Genomic DNA, 25,965 nt, shown 5'->3' on the forward strand with positions numbered 1-25,965 from the left:
TGATTCTTGGATCTCACAGGAATCCTTCAACTGCTTTCTACCAAGCGTTCCATTTGAACAAGTTACAGGAATCAAAGACCCTCTGGGATAGGTATGAATGCTTAAGTATGGAATGCATACATGCAAAATTGTATGCATGAACTGCTTTGCACTCTGCTAGTTTCTCGTCATTACACATGGTCTTAATTACGTAATTTATTTGAACTGGGAGGGAGCTTAATTACTCACATGGTGGTTAGAATGGCATAGAGGGCATCAAAACAAAATTAAATCATCTAAGTAAAATTTGATTTTTTTTAACTGTCAAATTGTATACAATGTAAATTTAATTTATACTCAGGAGTTTTCTCTTCCTCTGCATTAAACTGAATTTGCAAATTAATCTGTTAATTCATATCTTGGAAAATTGACATGGGAAATCAACACATTTTAATGCTATTAAATCAACACATATTTAATGCTATAAAGGTATCCTAGACCAAATATACAGAATTAATCTAAAAGTTTGTTTCTCTTTCATATCAGTTTATTTAAGGTGGTTTACTGCAAAACATTTCAAATTGAGAAATTTGAGATGGCTCAAGACAGAGTATCAAAGTAGTCAGTTATTTATGGCGAGAAACTCTTAACATTATCCAATGTGATTGCTGAAAATCACTAGAAATGCATTACTAATTTGTAAACTGCAGCCAGCCGCTTTCTCACAGGAATGTGACAGGTTTTGGTTTTCTTTCTTTTTTTTAAATGTGGAATGAAGTAGTGAATTTATTTTATGGCAAAAGGTGCTTGTCTTTTGTATTTCTGCTTTAACACACTTGGGGGGGGTGTTGTGCTGTGTTTGTTGCTGAATATTGATTAGCTTTACATCGATCTTGTGTTTAATTACAAGAGGTTGAGGGCAAATGATCTTTTCAAAACTTGCACAAAGCTTTAATGAATTCTTTTAAGGTGTGCCTGGCAACAAGCACATTTGTGTGAATTCTGGTGTAATTTGGATTCAGCACCATTTCTTTCATCATACAAGATACTAGATAAGTGTGTGTTCCTATCACATTAAGATATGTTATTTGCTATCTAGAAAATATGACAATAGCATTTTGTCATCTTGGTTTCAATTATTTGGCTTGATTTGCTTGTATTTGTGTTTGTCATATGTTTGTCGTGTTTTGCTTTTTTAGAAGAGCTGTCTAGTATTTTTTTTTAAGTCTTGTTTGTATGTAAAATTGGTAAATTAAATAACAGTGTTAGGACTGGAAAGAACATTATTTTATAGATGATCTCTTCTAACTCAGTGATATATAGAATCCCTTATTTTAGTGATTGATTCTTATAGTGTGTTATCTGTGAAATGTAAATTAGGAAGGAGCTCTCCCATTTGAATGATATTACTGCATTTTTTGGCCAACCTTTGCATCTTTTAAGTCTTACATTTAATAAAATATTAAACATGGATCAGATTTTCAGAAGTGGGGAGTTATTACTAATCTTTAAAGGTTAATATTTTAAAATTTTCATTAAGTATAGTCACTGTTCTGTTCATTATTAGCCATGTAACCTTGGGCAAGTTAGTTGGGCCTCAGTTTCCCCAGCTCTATAATGAAGGTCTAGACTAGATTTCTTCAGTCCCATTCAGCTCCAAATTTCAGTGATTTTTAAATGTATGGTAACAATCAATTAATTGGTAAATCAGTATTATTGGTAAAAATCAGCATAGGTGAATGTTTTTTTTTTTAATAAATTACATTCTTAAAAAGTTTTGAGTCTCATTTTTTAAAAATGAACTTTGGGCCTAATAACAATAAGACTTTGTTTCTTCATAAGTGGGTAAGTTTGTGTAGGTTATTACATTCCTGATCTGCCTGCCATTTCTTGGTTCTCATATAGTTACTTTTCCTTGTTCTTCCATAGTTTTGATTTCTCATCCTATCACACCAAGATTTTATTCTCTTTAACACACAGTACGTGCCTACTGTGTGTTAGCTAGGTGGGGGAGATGCAGAATTTAGGTAAGAGGACACTAAACAACTCAAACATTAAGTGGAGCCTAAATTTAAACACTCAGACTAATTCTTAATCATGATTTTAATATTTGAAATCTTAATGAACTTTTAAAATGTTCAGTGATATTAGGAAGATGTGTTTCACTAGGTAAAAAATACAAAATTACAGAAGAAATTTGATTGTTCTCTTTACCCCATAGGGAGCTGGAATGAATTTGGTGAGGAATGAATTTTCTTCCCAGAAATTTCCTGTCACATTTTCATATTAACATTGAGACAGGACTATGATCTTATAAAATGACTTTTTACTCATTATGTCTAAGCAGCCAAACCCTGCTTAAGCTGTTTGGACTGGAGTACCTTTTTCTTTTTATTATTTTTATTTTTTTAAGCAACTGGGGTTAAGTAACTTAGCTCAAGGTTACATGACCAGGTGTTTCTGGGTGTGGTGCTAAGTATCAGAACCCGGATTTGATCCCTAGGTCATCCCGACACTGGGGCCCGTGCTCTTACTCGCTGAGCCACCTGGCCGCTCCTATGGGAGCACCTTTTTCAAACCAGACTTTCCTCTATTGGCATTTCACCTTCTTTAATAACTCAAAAGACAAGTTACAAAAATTAACTTTCCACTTCCTCACCTCCTTACTCACCCACCAGATGCACCTTTTGGACATTTTCTGATGGCTTCCTATGGTTCTTTTGTGTTAAAAGCACACCTACAATGTTCAGATTGAGAGGCCTTCTTCTTATGGTCAGCTCCTGTATCTCTCTTATCTCCTGCTCTTCCAGCACCTTCCAGAATTATGGTCTCATCCATTTTCCAGGGTTCTAAGAAAGTGCCTTTTAATTTTAAACCCATTGTACCTTTGTACATTTCTGTTTCTACAGAGCCTTTCATTTTCATCTGTTAAGCCTGTTCTTTTCCCCTTAGTTCAAATACTTGGAAAGGCCCCTCAACCTAAGAAAGACTTAGGTGAGGTTGTTAGTCAAACAAAAACCACCAAAAAGTTTGTTGTTCTTCATTCATGTCAGACTCTTTAACCCTGTTTGGGGTTTTCTTGGCAAAGATACTGGAGTGGTTTGCCTTTCCGTTCTCTAGCTCATTTTACAGATGAGGAAACTGAGGCAAGCAGTGTTTAACTGACTCGCCCAGGGTCATACAACTAAGTGTCTGGGGCCAGATTTGATTTCAGGAAGATGAGTCTTCCTGACTCAAGGCCCAAGACTTTTTTATATTACAATTCTTCTTCATTAAGAAACATTGCTTCCACCTAATCAGGAAAGTCTTCTGTTGCAGTGATTAACTGGTAGGATTGCCCATTCTCTGAAAGACTAGTGCCCTTGAAAAAGTCAAATTTCAGCAGTGAAACTCTAGCCTATTGTTTTCTTAGCAATATTTTATTGGATTTGGTTTCCAAGAGGTATACTTTTTTTATTTTCCACAATTAATTAAAAATTCTAATATAAGGGAACAAAGCCTTATTTGGGAGCCCCTAGCAGGTAAAACTCGCTGTAAGGTTGTATTGTGGACAAATAGAAACTTGGTTTGTAGGGTTAAGGATCAAAAAGATCATAGTTAACTTAAGAATTCTTCAGTAATTATTTAGCCTCATTAATAAAGAGTTGTTGATGCTTCTCTGAGGAATGTTCATCAGTGAAATTCAGAAATAATAGGTAGCATGTGCTTGCAAATGTTTAAAGAGAAGCAGATGGGGATAGTGGTATACCTTAAACTTCAATAATTGTGCTAATATTTCTACTGCACTTCTTTGCTGACAGTTCACAACCATGCCATAGTGAGCGGCTCTGTCTGAAAAATTTATCACTTTTTAAAGATTAATATGTGTCAAGTGACATAGGCTACTTATATCAAAATGAAGCATCAAAACAAGACTTCCATGGTTATATTACAAATTTTGGATTTAAAAATCTGTTAAGCTTAATTTTGTAAAATTTAATTGTCATCCATCACAGTGTTAATGGTGGGTTTTGTTTCACTTTATATTTATTACTTTAGATGTTATTATTACATAAATACATTATAGGTAAATTGAAACATGTTACTAAATATTAGAGTATTCTTTCAACATTAGCCATGAAATAATCTGCTGGCTATTCTCCAGATGTTAGAATTACCTGATTCTTTTACATCAAGCAGGGATAGGCAATTTGTGTTATGAGTGCCAGCTGCTTGAACTTGCCTTTGGCATTCACTGGCATATATTAAACCCACTGGTGTAGTAATCAAGGGCTTAGTCATCTGTTGTACATATGCATGTGCATCATATATCCCAGTTGAAGCAAATGCTATTAGAAAGAAATATTACCTTTAATGGATACTGTTGGTATTGGCTAAAGGGGCCAAAAATATTAGATAGTTATAAGTAAAAGTGAGAACTAAACCTTGGATGACAACAAAGTATTGTTTATCTGATTTTTCCAAATATTTAAATACACTCCCATCTAGATTATAAATTTTTTAAGGCAGGAGAATCCTTGCTCACATTGAATTTTGCACACAGTGCTTAGTATCTTGCACACTATCGGCACTTAATCAGTATCTAATCATTTTTGCCCTTAATTAAGGGAAAGGAATAATGGTCCACATTAAACCACGTACCAGGCTAGTTTTATAAGAGATCAACTTTTAGAACATTTTCTTAACACAGTTTTTCTAAAGATACTGTTATTAGTGATAGTTTTGGGGATATGAACACCAATCTTGTAGGACCTGGAGGTCTCACTGAAGATGGTACTGTTGTTTGGCTCAAATGGCAAAATATTGTTTAAGATGATTGGCATTTTTAACAGCCAAAATTGGATCCAATCAATATCTTTTTAAAGATAATTTTATTATGAGACTTTCCTATCAGAGCTTAATTTTTTTTATCTAATTGTGAACCATAACCTCTGTACATACTTAAAGCATAGTATATGTAGCCAACTGCTTCTCAGTTACTATAGTTTCCCTGCAACTATTTTCACATATAAAATGAATAATTTTTGAAGATACTGTGAAGACTTTTATTTTCCTCCAGGAGCTTACTATTTATTGAAATCAAGTATAATAAGAAAGGTGTATTGAGCTGGAAATTTGAATCCTCATTGGTTGAGAAAGGGTTTCTGTATAAGAAAATAGGACCAGCCATTATGATAGGGAATGCTTAGTGCTTGGGATTGTGAACATCAGGCATCCACTGGGGAATAGACAAACCCACTGCAGGAAAGATGATTTTTATGGATCTAGAAGCAGGCATCTTTTCTAAGCTCAAATGAATAAAGGCATGAAACCTAAAATGTTTGCTACAAGGTAATAAGAGGCTAGGAAGGAGTAAAAGTGAAAATGATTAGAATCTGCTTGAGAGGTAAGCAATTGATAGGGTTGAACCCATAGAGCTATCATAGACTATACTTAAGCTTTATGTGTTTCTCGATACTACAAGCCCAAATTAGAAGGCTTAGATCAAGTCATTGGTAAGCACTGTTTTAAGAAATGGTTTGATATTAAGTTTAGTATCTCTCTGAAAAAGTGCTGTGCTTGCCCGCCTCTGCACCCTCTCCCCCCTACCCCCCATAACTCTTAAGTTACCTTCCAGCTTTAACAGGCTGTTAGTTTGACATTTGGGAGGGAAATTCCCTTATAAGAGATGTCATTAAAACATTTGAGTATATTTTGTTCAGTAGTTAAATGCCTACCTAGGAAAGCTGTGACTCCCTGACCTCAGGGAGCTTGAATCTTCATCGGATGATAAAACAACAAGTCCAAGTGCATTATAGGACGTTTGGGGTAAAGGCCGTTAAATATTTGCAGGGGAGAAATCAACAAGTACATTTTTTTTTTCTTCAGTAGGTGGGGATTGGAACTGGATTTTAAAGGAAGATAACAAATTTATCAGTAACACAAGGCAGGGACACATTAAGGACATAGTGAACAATGAGCAAAGGAAAGAAATTTCGCAGGATATTTGAGGGGAAGAAAATTTTATTTTAGCCGAAGTGTAGAGATCCTAAGTGTTGGACCTTAAAACTCATCAAGTCCAGCCCATTTTGTTCACAAATGAGGAAACTGAGGCCCAGAGAAGATGTGACAGTAAGTTAATAGTATATATAGTTGTGTGCGTTGAGGCAGGAAAGGTAGGGTGAAGGACTTCCAATCACAGGCAAAGAATTTCATAATTGTTTAAAGATTGGTCTGTTACCTGAAGGGATTTTTTTTAGACCTGATATTTTTGGGGAAATAATTTTAAAGAGATCTTTCATTCTAAAAGGTAATCACACCATTTTAACATTACCATTGTAAATTTTTATTTAAATAAATTCAGTAATCGTAACTTTACCCACTACTATTTGAAGCTCCAAACAGGCTAAGAAAGGTCACTAGAAATTGGTCATCCACGATAAAAACTTGTTTAGAACAACTGTCTAAAGTTTTAATGAAACAACAAGGATTCTTTTTCATTTTTGTATTTTAAACAACATCCACTTTAATGATATCCATTGTCCCAACTCTGTCATTGGAGGCTGGCACTCAGAGAATATTGGACTCCCAGTGTATAATCAGCTACTCATATTGTCATCCTGGAATCTTTCCCTAATGTTTATCAAGCCCTTATTTTCATCACAAGTTAACTTATTTTTAAAAATTCAGTTTTATTTTTTCTGTTCTAAATTTTGTCCCTTCTTCACCAATGGAGAAGGCTAGAAAAACAACTCATTGACATTATGTATTGTCATGCAAAACAGATTCCTGCATTAACCCTTTCTCCCCCACACACATACACACTCAGACTATTTTCTATCTGCAGGTGAGTAGCGTGTTTCATCATGCCTTCTTTGGAATTTGGTCATTGTGTTGATCAAAGTTTTTGCTGGGTCAAAGGGTTGTGGCATGATTTAATAGATTTTGGAGGGTGGGGTGGAGCACAATTCTAAATTGGTTTCTAGAATGGCTGGACCAGTTCACAACTCCACCAAAAAGCATTATTAAAGTTAATTTCAAGGTAGCAAAAAGAACCTGGAACCAAAAGGGTGTGTCCACCAGGATTGCCCTAGCCTCTACATTTGGTTGTTTTTAAGACCTGGCATTGGTGTTAAATAATTGGATTTCTAAAAGTAGTAGGAAGGTAATTTAAGACCAGGAGAAGACTTGGAATAGATTAAAAATCATGGGAGGGGAATAGCTTACTCTTTAAAGTCCAAGGACTCTGGTTCAAATCACTGGTGACTTGAGGCAAATTACTTATCCTCCTCCTGCCTGTTTATCTGTAAATGAAGACCTTGGATGTAAATATGGTCTGTGAAGTACCTTGCAGTTCTTAATAGAGAGCACTGCTAAATCTTAGAGTGATGGTCACTTGATGGAAGTGATAGGCTTTTAGGCAAATTCATATATGATAAAAGAAGATGATGTAATTTTTTCTCCAATATTTATCTCCTTTTCAAACAAATGACTACGACCTTAATTCAGACCTCCAGTTTACATTCACTATTGCAGGGACTCATTAAGGCTTGACCCTACCACCCCCACCTCCCAACACTTACTTTTACAATTATTGGACTACCTACCACATTTCCACACTATCTTACCTTGTTCACTACCTTGGGAAGCTCCGCCTCTACATAATATCAGAGCCAACTACCCCTATGTGGTACCCACCATATTTTTGTGGAAGCAGTCATATTAAGCAATATATGCTTGTATTTCAGTGTGCTTTGTATAGTGACTGCTATCTGCATATGACTAAAGCTTTATGGGTGGCTTTTAGTAGATTTGCTTTGCTTTAAACTTTGCTTTAAAAAGTTTTTTTGTTTTTAGGATCCTAAGGAGGATTATATGAGGTTACTTTTAAAACCAGAAGTTTCATAGATAGCCATGCCACACTGAAGTTAGGCTTTCTGGCATCCCTAATTTTTTCTTATGCTTTTTTCTAATGCTTTTTCTTATCCTTCCTCTGTATTCAACATAGTTGAGGCATTTAGGCAGTACAGTGGATAAATTTCTGGGCCTGAAGTCAGGAAGACCTGAATTCACATCTATCCCTCAGACATTTAGAAGCTGTGTGACCCTGGGCAGATCACTTAACCTTTGTTTGCCTCAGTTTCCTCAACTATAAAATGGGGATAATATCACCTACAGCCCATAGTTGTTTTAAGGATCAGTTGAGATTATTTGTAAAGCACTTAACACAGAACCTGTTAAGGGGCTTAATCTCATCCCCCGACCCCCCAATCCACTTTGTCTTAAGAATTGGCATTGTAATGACCCTATTGACAATTCACACTTAAAGAGGGGAAAGAAAACAGAAAGACCTGAATTTGTGCCCAATATTTGACATAAACTGGCTCTTGTGACTACTCCTAAAAGACTGTGAGAATGCAGACTTGCATTGGGAGAGGGAGTTGGCTCATGTGGGTGTTCCACCAACAAGCAGAAGCTACTTTCCTTGCCCATTAAATAAACGGGGATGAGGATTGGCAGGTGTACTCTGACCAGTGTATTGTGTTTTCTGACCAGCATTATGTCTCCAGTAATAATAATTAGCATTCTTCCTCAGAGTTGAGTTCAGCTGAAAAGGTGTGGACCAGTTGCACATTGCCTTAAAACAGGGATTTGATCAAAGCTGTGAAAGTGAGCACACACTACATTCTCCCTGTGCCACAGTCTCAATTTCAGGGGTAGGTGTATTTTTCAAATTAACATTGGAACTGAACCGAACCTTATATTCAGTCTTTTTTTTTTTTTAAAGCAATTGGGGTTAAGTAACTTGCTTAAGGTTACACAGCCAGTTATTTTGTGGGAGTTATGTATCTGAGGCCGGAACCGATCCTGGGTCTCCCAAGGACCGGCTCTCTAACTCACTGCACCACCTGGCCACCCCATATTCAGTCTTAAGAATATTTAATATGGGAGGAAAAGCAAAAATTACAATGAACCTAAAACAAAATTCAAAATCCCAAATGCAGCAGTTGACAACTGGGACCAAATTTAAATTTTCTAAAACCAGCTGAAATATCACAAATGTTATCACTTTTCATGCTGTAGTCCTGTAATTTAAAGATCGCAGTTCTTCAGCTGCTATCAGTTCAAGGCCACTGCTACTGAAAACATTTAGAAATGAAAGAGATCCATGTTTCATCGGGTAGTGGGGGGAAGGTTAGGGACCAGGAGTGGAAATTGAATAAAAATAGTAAATACTGACTTGCAGTGATTGAAGGTCCTTTCTCATTTTCTTAGTATCTGTCCAGTACTTGGAGTCATGCAAACCAAGTTGCAATTCATTTTGTGATCAATGCAGGACTTAGGTGACCCAAACCTCATGGTTTAGTTTTTAATTATCTGTTGGCTAAACTTAAATCATTTCAAATGCTTGATGCAGGTAAACTAACATCAATGATTGTGGAATTTAACCTCAAAAAACAAGCAGTTTATATCATACCAGTTTAGTTTCCAACTGCTAAAAGTTTTCAACACTTAAAAGATCTTTTGTAATAAATTGGCTATTATGATACTTAGAATGACAGCTGCCTCAAGAATAGGTTTCTATTTTATTTTTAGCTCAGTTAGATAGTTATTGAAATTCTATAGTAAGGGATTAAAGGGCATGAGTCTAAATTATTCACAAAACAGTGAATAATTTTGCTGTGTCCACAAATGGTACGGGGAGTTGATCATGTCCCTGGTGACAAGGTGATTTTTCTTCAGTCTTAAATATCTATGCTAACACCAGGACTTCAAACCATCTGGAGCATGAAATATACCCAGCACCCTCCAGTTAAGTTTTATTTCCTTTTACAGTAACCATCTCTATTCAGTAATAGAGTCCAAAGATATTGATGTGTTTCTAGAATCATGACATTTAAAGAATTAACTCTTATTGTGTGTTGTATTCAACTGTTAGTTAAGCAACACTTCCACTTGACCTTTTGTGAAGGTCCTTATAAAGGTCACTATCGGTAAGGTTCTTTTTTTTTGCTACTAGTCCTCCAGAATGTTTTAATGATGATTATGTGGTGACCATCTACTTCATCCCACCTGCCTGGCATCTTAAAACAAATCAACGATTATACACGTCTGGGTATATGTGTATTTCTTTTGATAGCTTGCCCCTATTAATATTCTGTGTGTATTTGAACTGGAGAAATGTTTTCACATAAATTCAAACCTTTAGTGTTTCAATTTTTCCAGTGATTTGTCTGAAAAACCAGTTCATTATCAAAACTTGTTTGGGAGCTTTTTATGTATCTGTATATTAGAGATTATTATGGGTAATCAAATAAAGGGGAAGAAAGTGACAGCCCTTTCCTATACCAGTACAGTAAACCTCACTACTTCAGGCTAATTGAATTAAAGACAAGTTAAATGATAGAATTTATGTAGAAACTTTTAAATTAAAAAAATATTTAAGACACTTGTATTTGATCATAATAGATTCCCTAAGAAATACCTGTTAAGCAAGAATTTGCATAAATGGCATGTATTCCATTGGGGGGAGGGAGGAAACAGGGGATAGTTAGGTGGCTCAGTGGGTAGAGTGCCAGGCCTGAAGTCTGGAAGACTCATCTTTTTTAATTCACATGTGACCTCAGACACTTAGTAGCTGTGTGACCCTGGGCAAGTCACTTAACCCTGTCTGCCTCAGTTTCCTCATTTGTAAAATGAGCTGGAGAAGGAAATGGCAGACCACTCCAGTATCTTTGCCAAGAAAACCCCAAATTGGGTTGTGGAGAGTCAGAGACAACTGGAAAACTCTGAACAACAATTTGTAATATCTATTGTTTTATCTTAATGGTAGCAGAAAAATTTTTTCAGTTTTAAATCTTTTCCTGAAATGGTCCTTTAGTTAATTTATATTGATCACCATTTTTATTAATAACTATGAAGAAGTTAGCTAAGTAAAGGTAAGCTCGACCCCTCTTTATTATGAAATCTTGGCTAATAGGACCCCCACCTGCACAAACTAAATAGAAAGGTTACATCTTTGCTCTTACCTGCCCTTCCTGGTAATTACTAATCTTTGAGAAGAAACCCCACCCTGCCCCTCCCCCCCTTTTAAAAAATACACTAGTGAAATCCTAGGTCTAAATCTAAAACATAACTAAGCAGAACCAAATCTATTTTCTTTGTTTTACCATTAAGCTTTCTTTAAAAAGAAAAAAAAGCTGGCTATGTGTGCCCATGTAAATGGAATGAACTGACATGTAGTAATAGTGTTCATTTTGCCCATCTTTGTAAAAGCTCAGTGTGAATTGTTAACACAAGTAATAATTTCCAGACTATGTGCTATTGATGACTTTGTAAAATTGCAATATTCTGATCTCAGGATATTAAAAGAAAAGCTATTCTTAGTGAAATTTTTTTCTAAACTATGAGGACTCTTTAATTTTTGGTTAACTATAATGCTTCGTTCTCAAGCACTTAAAAGTTTCATTCTCTACTTTTAAAGTGATGAGAGCTTACTTTATGTGGTAAAAATGCTTGAAATTGTCGAAAAAATCTTAAATATGATATACATAGGGAAAAGATTTTCAAATAACTATGTATGTAAAACGTAAAGAATTTAAATTAATCTAGACACATGCAAGGTGGCCCATTGGACTGGCATGCTAGAATTTTTCCCTCCAATACACAGAACACTGAATTTGCTTTACAAGGCTATTCTGTTCTGTTTGCCTTCCAAAGGCTTCCTAAGCATTTACCAAAACAATGCTTTTCTTTGTTGAGAGGCCTTTTAGCAAAGGGTCAGCCAGTCTGCCCTTTGTAGATGACCAGTTCATCAAAGACCTGCTGACATGCAAATTACCAACATTAAACATATTTCAGGATATGTGAGTTCACCTTTGTGAATATGGCTGGGTTTTGTACCTCATGGGACTTGTTCCACATAGGAGTAGATTAAAAAAAGCCTTTTTCTCAAGGCTATAATTTTGGTTTCTAGCAAACAGACTTTGAACTGGTCTCTTTTCAGGCACATGGGAGAGTTGGTACCACAACACTGACCACAACTTAGAAAATTATATCCACATCAGGTTATGGATTTTTTGCCTTCACCAGGTGACCACATTACTTGACTTTGCTTTGTTAGAGGGCAAAGCAAAGTTGGATACTTGTATAAATTTATTCATTGAACTCAGATGTGTTATGAGATTACATTGAGAAAAACTATTTTTAGGTGGTAAAATAAATAGACTCTAATTTTTGTTCTGGGAGACTTCTACTTGTCAAACTATCTCTGAGGACAGATTTAATAGAAGAATCCAGTTACAAGTTAAAATCTACATAATACAAGCCCTGATCACTTCTAATATTTCAGATCTCTGAGATGACTACAAAGTCTCTTTTTATAATAGTCATTAAGTGGTTATTGCTTTATACCCAAATTCAGTAATTCTTGCATTACCTTTTAAAAGTGCTTTCTCTTCCCCTGCCCCTGTCCCTGTCCCCTTGTTCCTATCCCCCATGTCAGAGCACTCTCTAGTCTGTTACTAGAATTGAATTACAGTATCACTGATGACATCTTTTTCAACCTAGATTATCCTGCAAATGTTAATGGATTTTCTATACACAGGGATTATTTGCAACCAAAATTGAATGTGACTTGATGGGAAACTTATGGATCCTTCAAGGATTGTGGAGAAAATGCCCTGTTGAAGATAAGATGTTTTTATAAAATAACTTTTAAAAATTAAGATGTTTCAGCTAAATTAATTCCCCTCATTAAAGTATCTCTAAAACATCTCAGTTGGTAATGACACCGTGACCTAATACTTAGTGTAAACATGTGCCTATAGTGACAAGGTTTTAAATTATGTAAATGATGAAGATATGCATTAAAGCATTTAATGGTGTTTTTTTTTATATTCCTCATATAAAGACCCCTCTCCTAAAGTCCTCCTGTTAATTCCTGTAATAGCACGGAGGAGACTGAAGTCTTCAAGGCTATGCTAATGGAAGAGTACCCTCTGGCAGGTCCTACCAAGATAGAGAATGGCGTCAGGTACAAGTCCGTCAGTGGTCTGGCCTGAACATAGAAGGCCTGAAGAGCCTTACTCATTTTATTCAGGCTTATCAGCAGAATGTTGGCCACTAGATGATAGATGTTGTGTTTTAACCCATTCATGCTTCAGCAAGACTGTTTAAAGTAAAGAAGGCTTGTGGGCCACTTCAGTGAAGTGTACCCACACAATTGAAGTCATAGCTTGAAATCTAAATACCAGAACCAAATGGATTATGTTCTTTGTCTCACCATTAAGCTTTCTTTTTTAAAAAGCTAACTATGGTGTACCCAAGAAAACAGAATGGTCTATATAATACATAGTTCACATAGTACTCATTTTACCCATCTTAATGATCAGTGTAAATTGAAATGCAGGTCGTTTGTGCTGTAGACCAGTTCACCCATTATATAACTCATATGCCTTTTTACTGGACTATAGAGCTGGCCATGGCCAATTAACAGCATTGTATGTAATACATAATATCAGAATCATGAACCTAGAACTTTTGGAATAGTTCCAGTTTCTGCTTGCATATCTACTAACTAGTGTTCTAGGTCCATGTTGAAATTCTGAGTTGTTTCCAAGTCAAATATGAAATTTACATTTAAAAAAATAAGTTTAAAAATGTCAGTTGTGTAACCATGTTAAAAACATAAAACCATTGCTATATAAAATATTTTAAAGCTATTTGATTAAAACATTTATTTACTTAAACTCTTTGCTAGAATTTTTTTTAGAGTTCAGCATCGGAGGAGGAATGTGACATAATAATGATCGAAAGCCGAAAGTTTAAAAGTTGTGATGCCCTCACATGGTTGGAGGGTTATTCTAGCTTCTAAGGACTGAATGTTGTCCACAAGAGTGTCTCATCAGGTCATAAAATTGGTAAGACATAATGGATTAGATTTTATGTATTATACCTGATGTTATTGTATTGAGATGACTTTTTATGAACAAACTGAACCTATGGTATAACTAAGAATATAGTATTAGATTTAATTTAACAAAAACTTTTGGAAAATAAGTATTTGGGGGTATTTGATCCTTTGTTTTATGGAACTGAAGACAATATTCTTCTGTGGAGAGTTATTATGCTAATGTGCATCAAAGAAGTAAAAATAAGTGAAACCCTATCTTGGCAACTGGTTTTTAAAATGTCACTATCACATTCACTGTAGATAGGAATTTGCTATCCACAGTAAAAGCTTAGACATAACTTAAATAAAACACAGTGAAACATCCACAGATAATTGACTTAGTCTAGAAAGCCTATTTAGAAAAAAATATTTTCTAAAGCAAAGAAAGCTTTTTAAAAAGCGCTTTGTACATGATTCCATTTTCTCCATTAGGTCTACTTTAAGTTCCTTTTATTACTATGGGATATCAAGGTTTTGGTTTTTGGTTTTTTTTTTCCTTTCCATTTGATAGGTATTTCAATTCTGAATGAAGAAACCCCAGTGGATTTTCTTAAATTGAAAACCCCTGAGGTGCTTCATGTTGATAGGAAATGATATGAAATAAAAAGTGATTGTTTATTATTAGGAGACTTAAAGGAATCTTGTTTATCTTCCCCTAGTTTATAAGATCTTTTACATAGTGTTTCAGAAATAATTTTAGAAATCCCCTCAAATAACAAGTAATTTTCATTTTTTCCCTAAAAGATATAGTGTTCATCTTGTTTATATTTTGGTGTGAAACTTCCAGAACTACAGAATTTAGACCTAGAGTTCTAAAATAGTTCTGTGGAACCTGGAATGCTAGAGACACAAAGTAAATAACATGGGTTCCAGTAGTATTTTTGTGATAATAATTCTTCTGAAATAGTGAATGTAAAATTATATATCAAATATTTTATTAGCTGTAACAATTTTCAGTATGAAAATTTGGTTAACTTCTATTTTGCAGGAAAATTTCTTTAGCTTTCCTTTATTCTGGGAATATTTCATATGTGATATTCCATATTTTCCCCTCAAGTCTACCAGATTGTTGTATAAACCAGATTAGTTTGGAAATGCTGATTTTGTCTAATCTTTCTTCATTTTTGAAAGTGAAAAAAGTGACCTAAGGGTCACATAACTTAGTAAGTAACAGAATAGAAACCAAAAGTCAAGTCTCTGGCTCTTCTTGGTCGTTCCTTGAAATCTTGCCATCTCTATCATAAATAGCCAAAAAATGAAATAAAATTTTTCAGGGTCCATCAGTTTTTCTTTAGGAAAAAATGTCAAAAGGATGAGACAGTTTTAAGTAAACATTTAATTGCTTAGTAGCTGTTAAGCTAATATATTTGCACTTGTTTTTAGCTGAGGAAGCTGACTTTTCCTTTTTCTGTTTTTAGAATAATCCATATTCTCCTTATATTATTTCATGGCTTTGTATTTTCCAAAAGCTAATTTTAATGGGCATCTTTAATGAATTTGAAGAAAAGTACCCTCACCTTTTATAAAGAGAATATCTTTTTGTAACCATTATTATCTTTAACATTTTTTTGGTTTATTTTTACTTTTCATATCTTTCTTAATATTTGAAAAATGTTATTAAAGGTTGCTAATAAAATATTTGAACATTTTCAAGCAGATTAGAGATTGAATTAGAGATTTTCCCCTTATAAGGTTTGGTTAACAGGGATAAGTCAAGTTTAACAAATATCCGTCTACCATCAATCATACACCTAGTGATAATACAGAGTAGTCCTTTATAGTATTGTAAATTTACATACAAGTAGGCATATTCCTGCCATATCTCCAATTGGAATTTAAAAAAGTTAACATAGAACCCTAAATTTCTGTGCACGCGCGCAGCACACACACATACACCAACATACAGTTTCGTCAGTCGTGTGATTGTTATGGAGCTTACCTTTACAGGGTAATCTGTCTAAAATTACATTGCAAATCTTTAAAAATTAGACCTTTCGATAATGGTTTGTTTTGAGTAAAACTACTTTTATGAATTGAAACATTATATAATCGTAAGCTACAGTTTTGGATGGGGGAAAAAAAGCTCCAATTTACTAGTATATAGTTTTTCCTGTACACTTGTACTGAGTATAGCCATTGTGGGATTTAGTCCTTCATGAGGAGACATTTATAAACGTTAGGTACAAAGTATAGAAAAAGCAGCTAATAAATAATTTTGAAAACTAGAACATGGTAGAAGAAAGATCAATTGAGTAGAAAGGACCCCTCTTCACTAGATGGAATCAACTATTTCCCTATTTTTACTTACGTACCTCATTTTTTCAGCCTTCTCTGAAATGATACCCTTCTAACATTTATTATTGAATGACTTTATTATTTGGGTGCCTACTATATACAAGGTCCTTATGGTATTTTAACCAAATTATGGACTCTTAAAACTAATTGTACTCTAGAATGAGTAGTTCTTTTAGTAGGACACTAGCATGTATTGTGTGATGTCATGGAAGTTATATATCGAATGATACTAATGTAAGACAATTTGAGATGGTGTAACACATGAAATAAAATTTAACTGAACTGAATAACAACTGAGTGTTAACTCAGTTAATGTGTGAAATGGTTCAACAAAATTAAATCTGCCCAGAATTCTTATTTTACTAAGCACTACTTGGTCCTTTTCATAGGAGAGTTTAATCTTTTAGCTTTGTAAAATTTAGTTTTCACAATCCCAGATCATCTTAAAATTATTTAAAACCACCATATAGCAGATGCTATTTTTCTTTATTAATCAAGTTTTAGTTTCAGGATTAGGTTATTTTATAGAAAATGCCTGAGGGGGAAAAAATACCTTCATGTCTTTTTTCACCGTACCTGTATGCACTGTATGATAGTAAGTAGGACCGTGGATATATAGCTAAAAAAGGGATGTTAGAAGTCATTCTGACTCCCTTCATTTTATAGATGAGAGAATCTGAGGACCAGAGAACTTAAGTGACTTTTTTTTTTTCCTGTCAAGTTTATGGTTGAATGGAAAACAATGGTGGTAAAAAACAAAAAAAAAAGACTAATTACAACTGTGTGGAATTTTTTCAGATTTACTGGGGTTAGTTCAAAGATCTTCAAAAGGATCCCGTATTAGATTGTAGAAGTTTACAAAGTGCTATCCTCCTAGCATCCCTGTAGAGTAGTATAATTGCACAAATTTCACAGCTGAGAAAACTGAAGGCCTAAACGGTGACATGCAAATAGCAAATTGTGGAACTGGGACTCAAATTGGTATCTTCTGATAGCGTTATTTCAGCTTAAGAGTTCATCAGTTGCTACTCCACAAGGATATAGTACAGCTCTAAATATAGGGAGATTCCTTCAGGTCTAGATTGACCCTGCAAAAATTAAGTCTCACTTAATCCTCACAATTCTAGGAGATAGGTACAGTGAGTCTCCCCCTCCATTTTAGAGAAGAGTAGCCTGAGCCACACATCTAGGGAATGTCTGAGGTCAGATTTGTGCGCCAGGTCCATCCACAGGAGCCTTCTTTTAGGTACTTGGCTGCCTCCTACCTAAAGGGTTTTTCATTGTTAGATGTAGCAGAAAAGTTTCCCAAACTGTAGTTGTCACTGAAACGAGCTTGCTTCTTTTTATGTACAGCACTCCTGAGAGGAGCTAGCACAGAAGAGGAAAACCTTTGTACCCTTTAACAGTTGTGGTTATTATTGGTATCTTTTACTTGATCCTTATAACTGATTTTCCTTCATTAGATACATTAAGTGCAAAAACACATTGTTAAAGCCAAGTATAAATGATTTTAAATTAAAGACAGTTTTAAATTATTTCACTCTTCTCCATTAGAATGGCTAACCAAGAATTGGGGTCATTGCTATTCTCAAAGTATCACCAAAAAGTCTGTACAAGAGAAGTAAAAGACTTGAGTTTTGTTTTGTTTTTTGAGTTAAAAACTCAGTTTATACTTATAAACATTATTGTTTACTGTGGGAATTTTAGATGCTTTCAGTGCTTGTTTCTGAGAAGTAAAAAGAACTTTATGTAACCCTTAGTTGTAGAATTCTCATCTAGCGGTGGCTTCTGTAGCAGAAATCTCAGAAGTCATCTAGACCATGATCTGCTGAAGGGCAAAGAACCTTTGGCTCTAAATCTGGTGCTTTTTTTCCCTTAACTCTATCATGGTGTTTCTAAGCAGAGCATTTTCTACATATTATCTTTTTAGAGTATCACATAAGTATTTATAACCCCTATTTTACAGATGAGGAAACATGTTCAGTGATTTGTGCATGGATGGTCCCACAGAGGTGGAGCTTGAACATAGTTCTTGCCAACTTTTAAGTCCAGCATACCATCTCCTATGCTGAAGCTACCATTGGAGGTAGCATCATCAGTTGTTTGTTTCCTCTAGGACCCAGGACTGGACCTATTAAGCCACCCTTTGCCATTGGGTTTTAAGGAGCCAGATCAGAGTAAGACTTAAGGAAATAGAATGAGCTAGAATAATTAGCCCCATCCCTGTCCCTAGGGATAGACTATAGGTAACAACTTAATTTGAACATATGAAATCGCACCCTCAACTCCTCCCAAGCTTTAGAAAAATAGCCCCAGAAATCTAGGAAGATATGAAGGTTAGGACTGTGTAATTGTTTTGTGGAAAATAGTAGCAGATAAGAGAAAAATTAAAAAGTGATTGAGTCCAGAAGTCCTAACACAAAGGCAGATTTTATTTCATTAGGTGTCACTGAAACTTGACTAGATGAAATCCATGGCTACAATTTAGCTCTGTATGGGTGTACCTGTCCAAAAGCAACAAGCGAGGTAAAGTTGTTCAGAGAGGTGGCATCTTCTATTAAGAAGGCATGCTTTTGTGAAGAAATTGAGAAAACAAAGCTGGGGTAAGCACAGTGAAAAACTTTTCTTTGGTGACCATTGAAGGGAGAAACAAGTTCACTTCAGTGTACTTCAACCCCTCAACAGAAAGGAAATAGAGAATGAGTTCTATAAACTACCTAGCAGAGGTGTGATTTAGTAGTGGCAGGAGACTTCACCTATCCAGACTTCTTCTGGAATTCACTCTCTTCAAAGAGCAGAAAAGTTGAATAACCGTCTTGACTTAATCTTTCAGAAGGTGGAGAAACACGGGAGTATTCTTTCTTGGATCTGGGGTGGAAATGATGACGGCTTCATGGTAATTGAGGAAGAGTCCACCCCTTTAGAGTTTGTGAAAGATGAGGAAACAGAGCCTCCCCTGACAGCCATGCATGAAGTTAGTGATAATGGAAGAGAAGCTATGAAGACGACAGGAGGAGGAGCAGAGCACACGGGAGAGGTGCAGTCTGATATAGATAGCACCAGGTGCAGAAGTTAAATAAAGGATCGGAAGGCACAAGACCTCTTCTTGGGCTGACTGGACATTCCATATTAAAGAAAGCTGCCCACTGCTCACTTGGCTTCTGCTTTCCTCTGCCACGGGGAATTTGTCAATAACAATGATTTAACAAGGAATTGATGCCCCAGACAAATAAATTGAATATTGAAATACTGAATTCAAATCCCATGGTCCTGATGAACTACATCCTCTGGCACAGAAAAGAACTAGAATATGTGGTTGGCATCACATAATGTTGTTGTTTGGAAGATCATGGAAAGTGAGGGGAGTACCCCAGGATTGGAAAAGAACATGGCACCGTTTTCAGGTTATGGGCAAGTGAGCTTGACTACGATTCCTGGGGAAATTCTGGAATCATTAAAGGAGATGATTAGTGAGCTTTGGAGAGGGAAATGGTGATTACAGAACTTTAGGATGGCTTCATCCAGAATCATTTCCTGCCACACTAGTTTTGACATTTTTTGATAAGGTAGACTGGTAGAGGAGAGGGATGATGCAGATATAATTTACTTAACAAAGCTGTTAGTAAAATTTATAATTCTTTTAATCTATTTATCTGATAATAAAATTAGATGGTTCCAAAAATTGTTCAGTGGTCATAGTTGGCATTATGAGTAGCTCAGGTAGTTGTACTTAATTTCCCTGTACTATTTAACATTTTGTCATCAAACCCGAAGATTTTCTGGAAGGGAAAGCTTTACACACTAAATGACAACATGGATCTTGACAGACTATCGAACTGAATCTAATAAATTGACATTCAGTTTGGAAGAGGAATGTAAGTCTTAAAATTGGTCTCCAAAAATCACCTTCACAAATATGAGATTATGGAAACTTAGGTAGTATTTTGTCTGAAGGTGATCTGGTGGTGTTAGTGGACTGCAAGCTCAATATAAATCAGCAGTGCTGTGAGATTTGGCAGCAGAAAAACCACATAGGGTCTCGGCATAGTTGTTTTCAGTCGTGCCCAGCTCTTTGTAGCCCCTTTTGGGGTTTTCTTGGCAGAGATACTCAAGTGGTTTGTCATTTCTTTCTCCAGCTCAATTTACAAATGAGGAAGCTGAGGGAAACAGGGTGGAGTGACTTGCTCTGGGTCACAGAGCAAGGAAGTGTCTGAGACTGGATTTGATAAGTCAATAGGCAATTGTCAAAATAGCTAGCCCTCTTACCCGCTGCACCACCTAATTTAATCTGTCTCGGCCTAGAGATGATAACAGATAGTGCTCTGCTTTTATCAGCTCCCGGCTGGGGTGCTGTGTTCAGATATGGCGTACTGAAGAACATTGATACTAATAACCTAGAGACCATCCAGAGGAAAGAGGATGCCTTTACTTTCACCTTGCAGTGGAGATGTTTAGCCTGGTGAAGAGGAATCTCTTGACCTCATTTGTTTTTGGTGGTGGCAGTCTTTTGTTTTTGAAGAGGACCATGATGAGGTGTCTTGATTTGTGCCTGAATTGGATTTAAGTGAGGCAGTTGAACAAAGCCTTGCTCTCTTACAGAGTCAGAAGTCCAGTAGCAAGACAAAAGTCAGATGACCAGCCATGGCCCGTGATGCAATGAATGACTGTGCTATCTTCATGTTTGACCAGGTTCTAAGTGTTCCCCAGCACCTGCTTCACCCACACATTCCACACATGGGGCGGGCACCTCTCCGAAACTCACAGGTTGGAGGCCTGTTGGTTCCCCTCCACCTCTTCCAGCCCAGCCAAGGGGTAGCTACCACACACGCTACCATTTCTTGGAGCCAGAGGTGAGAATGGAGTGTGAGGTAGACACAAAGGTGGATGAGCAGCCCTGCAAAGAGCTTAGTGAGCCCTCATCCCCAAGGTACGAGTCCTCTGTGAACATTCCACACCAGCTAAAGCCACAACCAGGACAGATGGGTGGCTATTGCAAAGAGACAGATATGGACTTGATATTGGGGGGGGACAACTGTACAGAAGTAGAATGGCAGCCTTGAAAGACATTTTATTCCCTGCCTTGGGGTTCTTTTACATAAAAGCCCAAGGACCGCTTTTCATATGCTACAGTGAAGTGACTCTCATGTCAAGAATGGACAGATGGACACTGGTTCCTTCCACTCCTCAATTTCTAAGGTTCATTTAATCTGTTGTATCTCGAAGAAACATTATGCAAGTGCTTATATACAGTAATTTAAAGACTTAGTAAAACATTTACTCAATGATTTCTAGATGACTTAGCTTACTTTGAAATTTTTATCAGAGACTTCAGCCCTGCTGGGTGAAATCTCATTCTCAGCTTACTAATTTTTTCCATAGTATTTAGATGGTGTGTTGATTTTTTAATTTTTGTATTCTTTATCTAGCATGTTTCATGTATTTTCTAGAGGCATTTTTTAAAAATGTAAAGCTGTGGTGTATAAGATTGATTCTGCTTAGACCTTTAGAAGGAAATTTCCCCCCAAACCATTAGATGTTATTGATCTCAACCAAAGAAATTATTGTTAAACTTATTTCTTTCCTTGAAACCTTTTTTTTTTAAACCTTTTTCTTTTCCTTGCTGAAATATTTTGAACTCATTCTGTTAGGTGTTTTGCTTTAAGAATTCCTTAAGGCTATTTTATCTCCCACCTTCCTTTATCTTAAAAAAAAAAAAAGACAACCATATATACTTCTAGATACTATGATACTATAGAGAAAAATTTAAGCCTCTTCAATGCTGTTAACATTATCATAGGTAAGTTTGTTGTTGAATGGTAAGTTTTATGATAAAAGGATCCGTGAAGTTTAGGAAAAGCCTAGTTGACTGGTGCATGGCTCTCCCACCCACCTCCAAATCTAGGATTTTAAATCTTAGATCTATTGAGGAAATATGCACCTTTTTACCAAAAAAAAAAAAAAAGAATTAAGTTACTAAAATAATTTAAATTGCCAGATGACTGAAAACAGTAAATGTACTACCCTGTAATTGCTCTGACAAGCTTAATATTTTGTTAATCTCTTTAAAAATCAGTTCTGCCACTGTTTTTAATGGAAGCAATTACCACTCAAAATTAGCTAATGCCTAGAGGTTACTGAAACCACATTCCCAAATCACTGTATGCTCTGACAATTCTTATTAGTAATTGGAAGGATTTTAGATAATTTAATAGTAGTGGCTGACATTAAATCCCCCTGGCGAGTCAGGATTTACATAGCACTTTATGTGCCTTCTTGCATATGGACTCACAGCAGTCCAGTAGGACAGAAGGCCCAAGTATTTTCCCAATTTTTCAGATAAGGAAATAGAAACAAAGAATTTGACTTAAGACTTCATACAGTTAATAGAGAGATTCTGGAATTTGAGCCCAGGTTTCCAACTCTACTGTTCTTCTTTACTGTGACTCTTTGTTTACTGGCCCATAGCTGGGGGAACTTGTGGCCTTGAGGCTACACGAGGCCTTCTCAGTCTTTGGGTACAGCCTTTTTTTAACTGAGTCCAAGTTTTGCAGTACAAATCTTTTTATTAAGATTTGCTCTGTGAAAGTTGTATTCAATCAGAGGGCCATATTTGAGGACATGGAGGGCCACATGTGGCCTAAAGGCTGTTGGTTCCTCACCCCTGGTTTAACCTGTATCCCAAAAATTTTTTAATAGGACCAACCACCTGTTATTCATATGTGATAGCATCCTTTCAAATTAAGGTTTGGAAATCACCTACTAAAAATGTTCTTGGCTCCAGTTAGATCTAGCTTCCTAAGATAGAACTGTTTTAGGGGTGCTATAAATAAATACTAGCAATGCCTTACAGTATACTGGAGAGCTCATTGAGGATCAGTAACTAAGGTTTCCTGTCCTCATTATAAGAGGCATTACCCTGATGCTCTCTCAGCTTTTACCTGTATCCATGTAGTAGAGTAGTTGGACCACTATATTCCCCTCTGACATATCCTTAGTAGTTGTGTAGACCATACTCAAGAGCCTTCACAAATCCACGTTTGCTCATCTGTAAGTTGGAGATCCAAAAATTCTAGAAAATTCTTTTAATAATATGGGTGCCAGTGTGAATTACAGCAGACTTTCTTTATAGACCACCTTGCCATCGTCCAGATTGGCCTTTGAATAATTCATACCTGGTTTATCAACATCTAGCCAAAATAGGTTCAATAAATGAACTAAAAAATTTTTAAATTAAATAATAATTATTAATATAATAATAATAAAATAATATAGTATTTATTAATAATTTAATTTAAATTAAATAACTAATATTGCAGGATTAGAATCTTAACGGGTGTTAGCACTTTTTAGAGCTGGAAATCTGTCACCAAAATTTCTTGCCCTCTTTGTTGTTGATATGAGCATGGGTAGAAAAACTGAATTAAATACCAATATGCATCTAGTATGTAAGAAAGACCTTAAACTCCTTCTCTAGGATGCCACAAAATGTCATTAAATTTGGGACCTGAGAACACCTAGAGAATTGACCTTTATTATTTTGTTGCTCAGTCATTTTTCAACCATGTCCCACTCTTTAAGTGACCCTATTTGGAGTTTTCTTGCCAAAGATAGTAGAATGGTTTGCCATTTCCTTTTCCAGCTCATTTTACAGATGAAGAAACTGAGACAAGTATGGTTAACTGACTTATCCAGAGTCACACAACTAGTAAGTGTCTGGATCTGAATTTTCCTGATTCTGGGCCTAGCACTTCATCACTTTATCCCTAAAAAAATGAAATAAGTAGATGCTGTGTATAAATCACCCTAGGTATTGCTATAATGATTACCATTTAAATGTAATCAGATATAACTTTCAAATTAGTTCTAATGTTGGAGTAAAAACTCCAATATTGTTAATAAAGTGCTTCCCTCCTACCCCTTTCTCACACTCTACTTTAAACGTTTCAGTCTGACTCATAGGAAGGAAATATGTATTCATCTTGTCAAACATCATTCTGTGTTAGGTTACCAACATTCTCAAAAAAAAAACTGACAAGTTAGTTGTATGCTGAAACAGATTCATTTGATATAATAACTACATTTGTTTCCTTGTATTCCATAACTACCAGCAGATTTTAACTTAAGCAGGAGAAAAGATAATTGATAACATAGTTTTGGGTTTTAATAATAGAATGTTGCCATTGTGCTTATTTCACAGTGCAGTACCATAGTTTTCCTAATTTCCTAAACTATACTTAATTTTCTTTTAATAAGAATTTTAAAAAAATTCTTCTAGATACTGTTTCAGTGTTAAATTTCCCTGTTTGCTTCCCAGCTTAAAATACGGTTATAAAAATTCTTGACTGCCAAGTACAATAATGTCAGAATACTCATCACTTAGGATGTGTGTGACACCTGGCTGCTGGTGAAGAAGCAGTGCTGAAGCAGGCAGGTGTGGAGCCCCTGGCAGGCTAGCCAGCTTTGCTTGTAATATTTGCCTCATTTGGTAGGTGGGCATGAGGAAGAATCGGGGTGCTCAGGACAATGTAGACATTTTTGTAATAGGTTTTACTTTTTTTCCTTAACCTGTTACTTTCTGTTAATACTAGTTAAATTTAACATTTTAGTGCACAAAATTGCATATTGTCATAACACTAAATTTTGACTGGTAAAAAATATAACACAGATGAGCATGTTGAAGTCCAGGTTAGGAAAATGATTGGCCAAGGCCCACAGGTATAAAGTGTCAGCTCTGGGTTTCAAGCCCAGGTCTTTTGACTCCAAATACAGCTCTCTTAACTATATATCATGCTGGCTAATTACATGGAATTACTTGGAGAAAGTTACCTTTTAATGTGTAATGCCTGTGCTTGAAGTGTAACTAGTCATGTAAGGGGAGTAAAATTTGTTGATCCGGTAATTCTTTTAAACTCATTCACCTGGGAGAATTAGATTTCAGCACAGGAGGAACTTTTTCCTGATTTTTTTTCCCCTCCTTTTACTTGTTTTACTTATTTTTCCTTGTTTACTCTTAAGTGAAAACAGAAAAATTAATATTATCTTGTTAGGTTTTTTTGTTTTTTTTTTAGGAGAGTTACCAGAGTTTAAAATAATAATTGGCAACATAGAAGAAAAATTAGAGCTCATTTTTATTACAGTCAATATACAAATGAGGAAAATGAAGCTCAGAGGTATGTCTTGAGAATCTTGGCCCAAAGACAGAAGATTACCAAATGTTGTTAGTGCGATCTTAATTTCTGGAATTCAATGTTTCCCATTCAGATGATCTGTTTTTAAGACTTGAGTTTCCTGCAGAATATAGTTTAGTAACAACTAGATACGTTTAGTATGTCTATTAATAAGTGAATAATCTTTTCTTACCACATCTTAAAATGATCATTGTCAACACCGATAATTTTCTCTGTGATTTTGATTGTAATTCTTGTTTGACTTCACTTTCTGGGGCCTCAAGGATGAGATCAGCAGGTTGATGTAGTATAGTGGCAGCATATTGACTTAGAAAGCCACAAACTAACATGTGGTGTTATATTCCTATTTTGTTTAATGTTTCCTAGTTATATTTTAATCTGGCTCAGGCCTGATTTGAGGTACTACATGCTATAGATAATAGAGTAAGCGGCAGGCTTGAATCAGAGAACTCTGGGTTCAGATCCCTGCCACTGGCGTTCAGTAACCATATTTGGGCAGGGCACTTAGTGTCACTGAGAGTAAAGGACTCTACTTAACCTCACAGGGCTCTCGTGTGTGTTAAATGCTTT

General features: G+C 35.7%; 1 protein-coding gene across 6 annotated transcripts in view; it reads left to right on the forward strand.

Moving 5' to 3' along the window:
• The window catches only part of TSC22D2 (TSC22 domain family member 2), a 52,716-nt gene that overhangs the window by 14,795 nt on the left and 11,956 nt on the right, over positions 1 to 25,965 (forward strand). For 2 of the 6 annotated variants that reach the window (XR_011171714.1, XR_011171713.1), the window contains exons 2-3: positions 20 to 91; positions 13,721 to 13,880. The exons of 1 other annotated variant lie outside the window; for it this stretch is intronic. Coding sequence is in view for 1 of the 5 variants with exons in the window: in XM_069104747.1 (XP_068960848.1) it covers positions 20 to 91 (72 nt within the window). In the remaining 4 variants the exon portion in view is untranslated. Of the gene's footprint in view, positions 1 to 19; positions 92 to 12,565; positions 13,881 to 25,965 lie in introns of all 6 variants that reach the window. 3 more of the 6 variants (XR_011171715.1, XR_011171716.1, XM_069104747.1) reach the window with 3 other exon arrangements.

Source organism: Petaurus breviceps, unplaced genomic scaffold (genome assembly GCF_028583685.1).
Source record: "Petaurus breviceps papuanus isolate PSGF00001 unplaced genomic scaffold, PetGlider_PUasm1.0 688, whole genome shotgun sequence".
In the NCBI taxonomy this organism is placed as follows: Eukaryota; Metazoa; Chordata; class Mammalia; order Diprotodontia; family Petauridae; genus Petaurus; species Petaurus breviceps.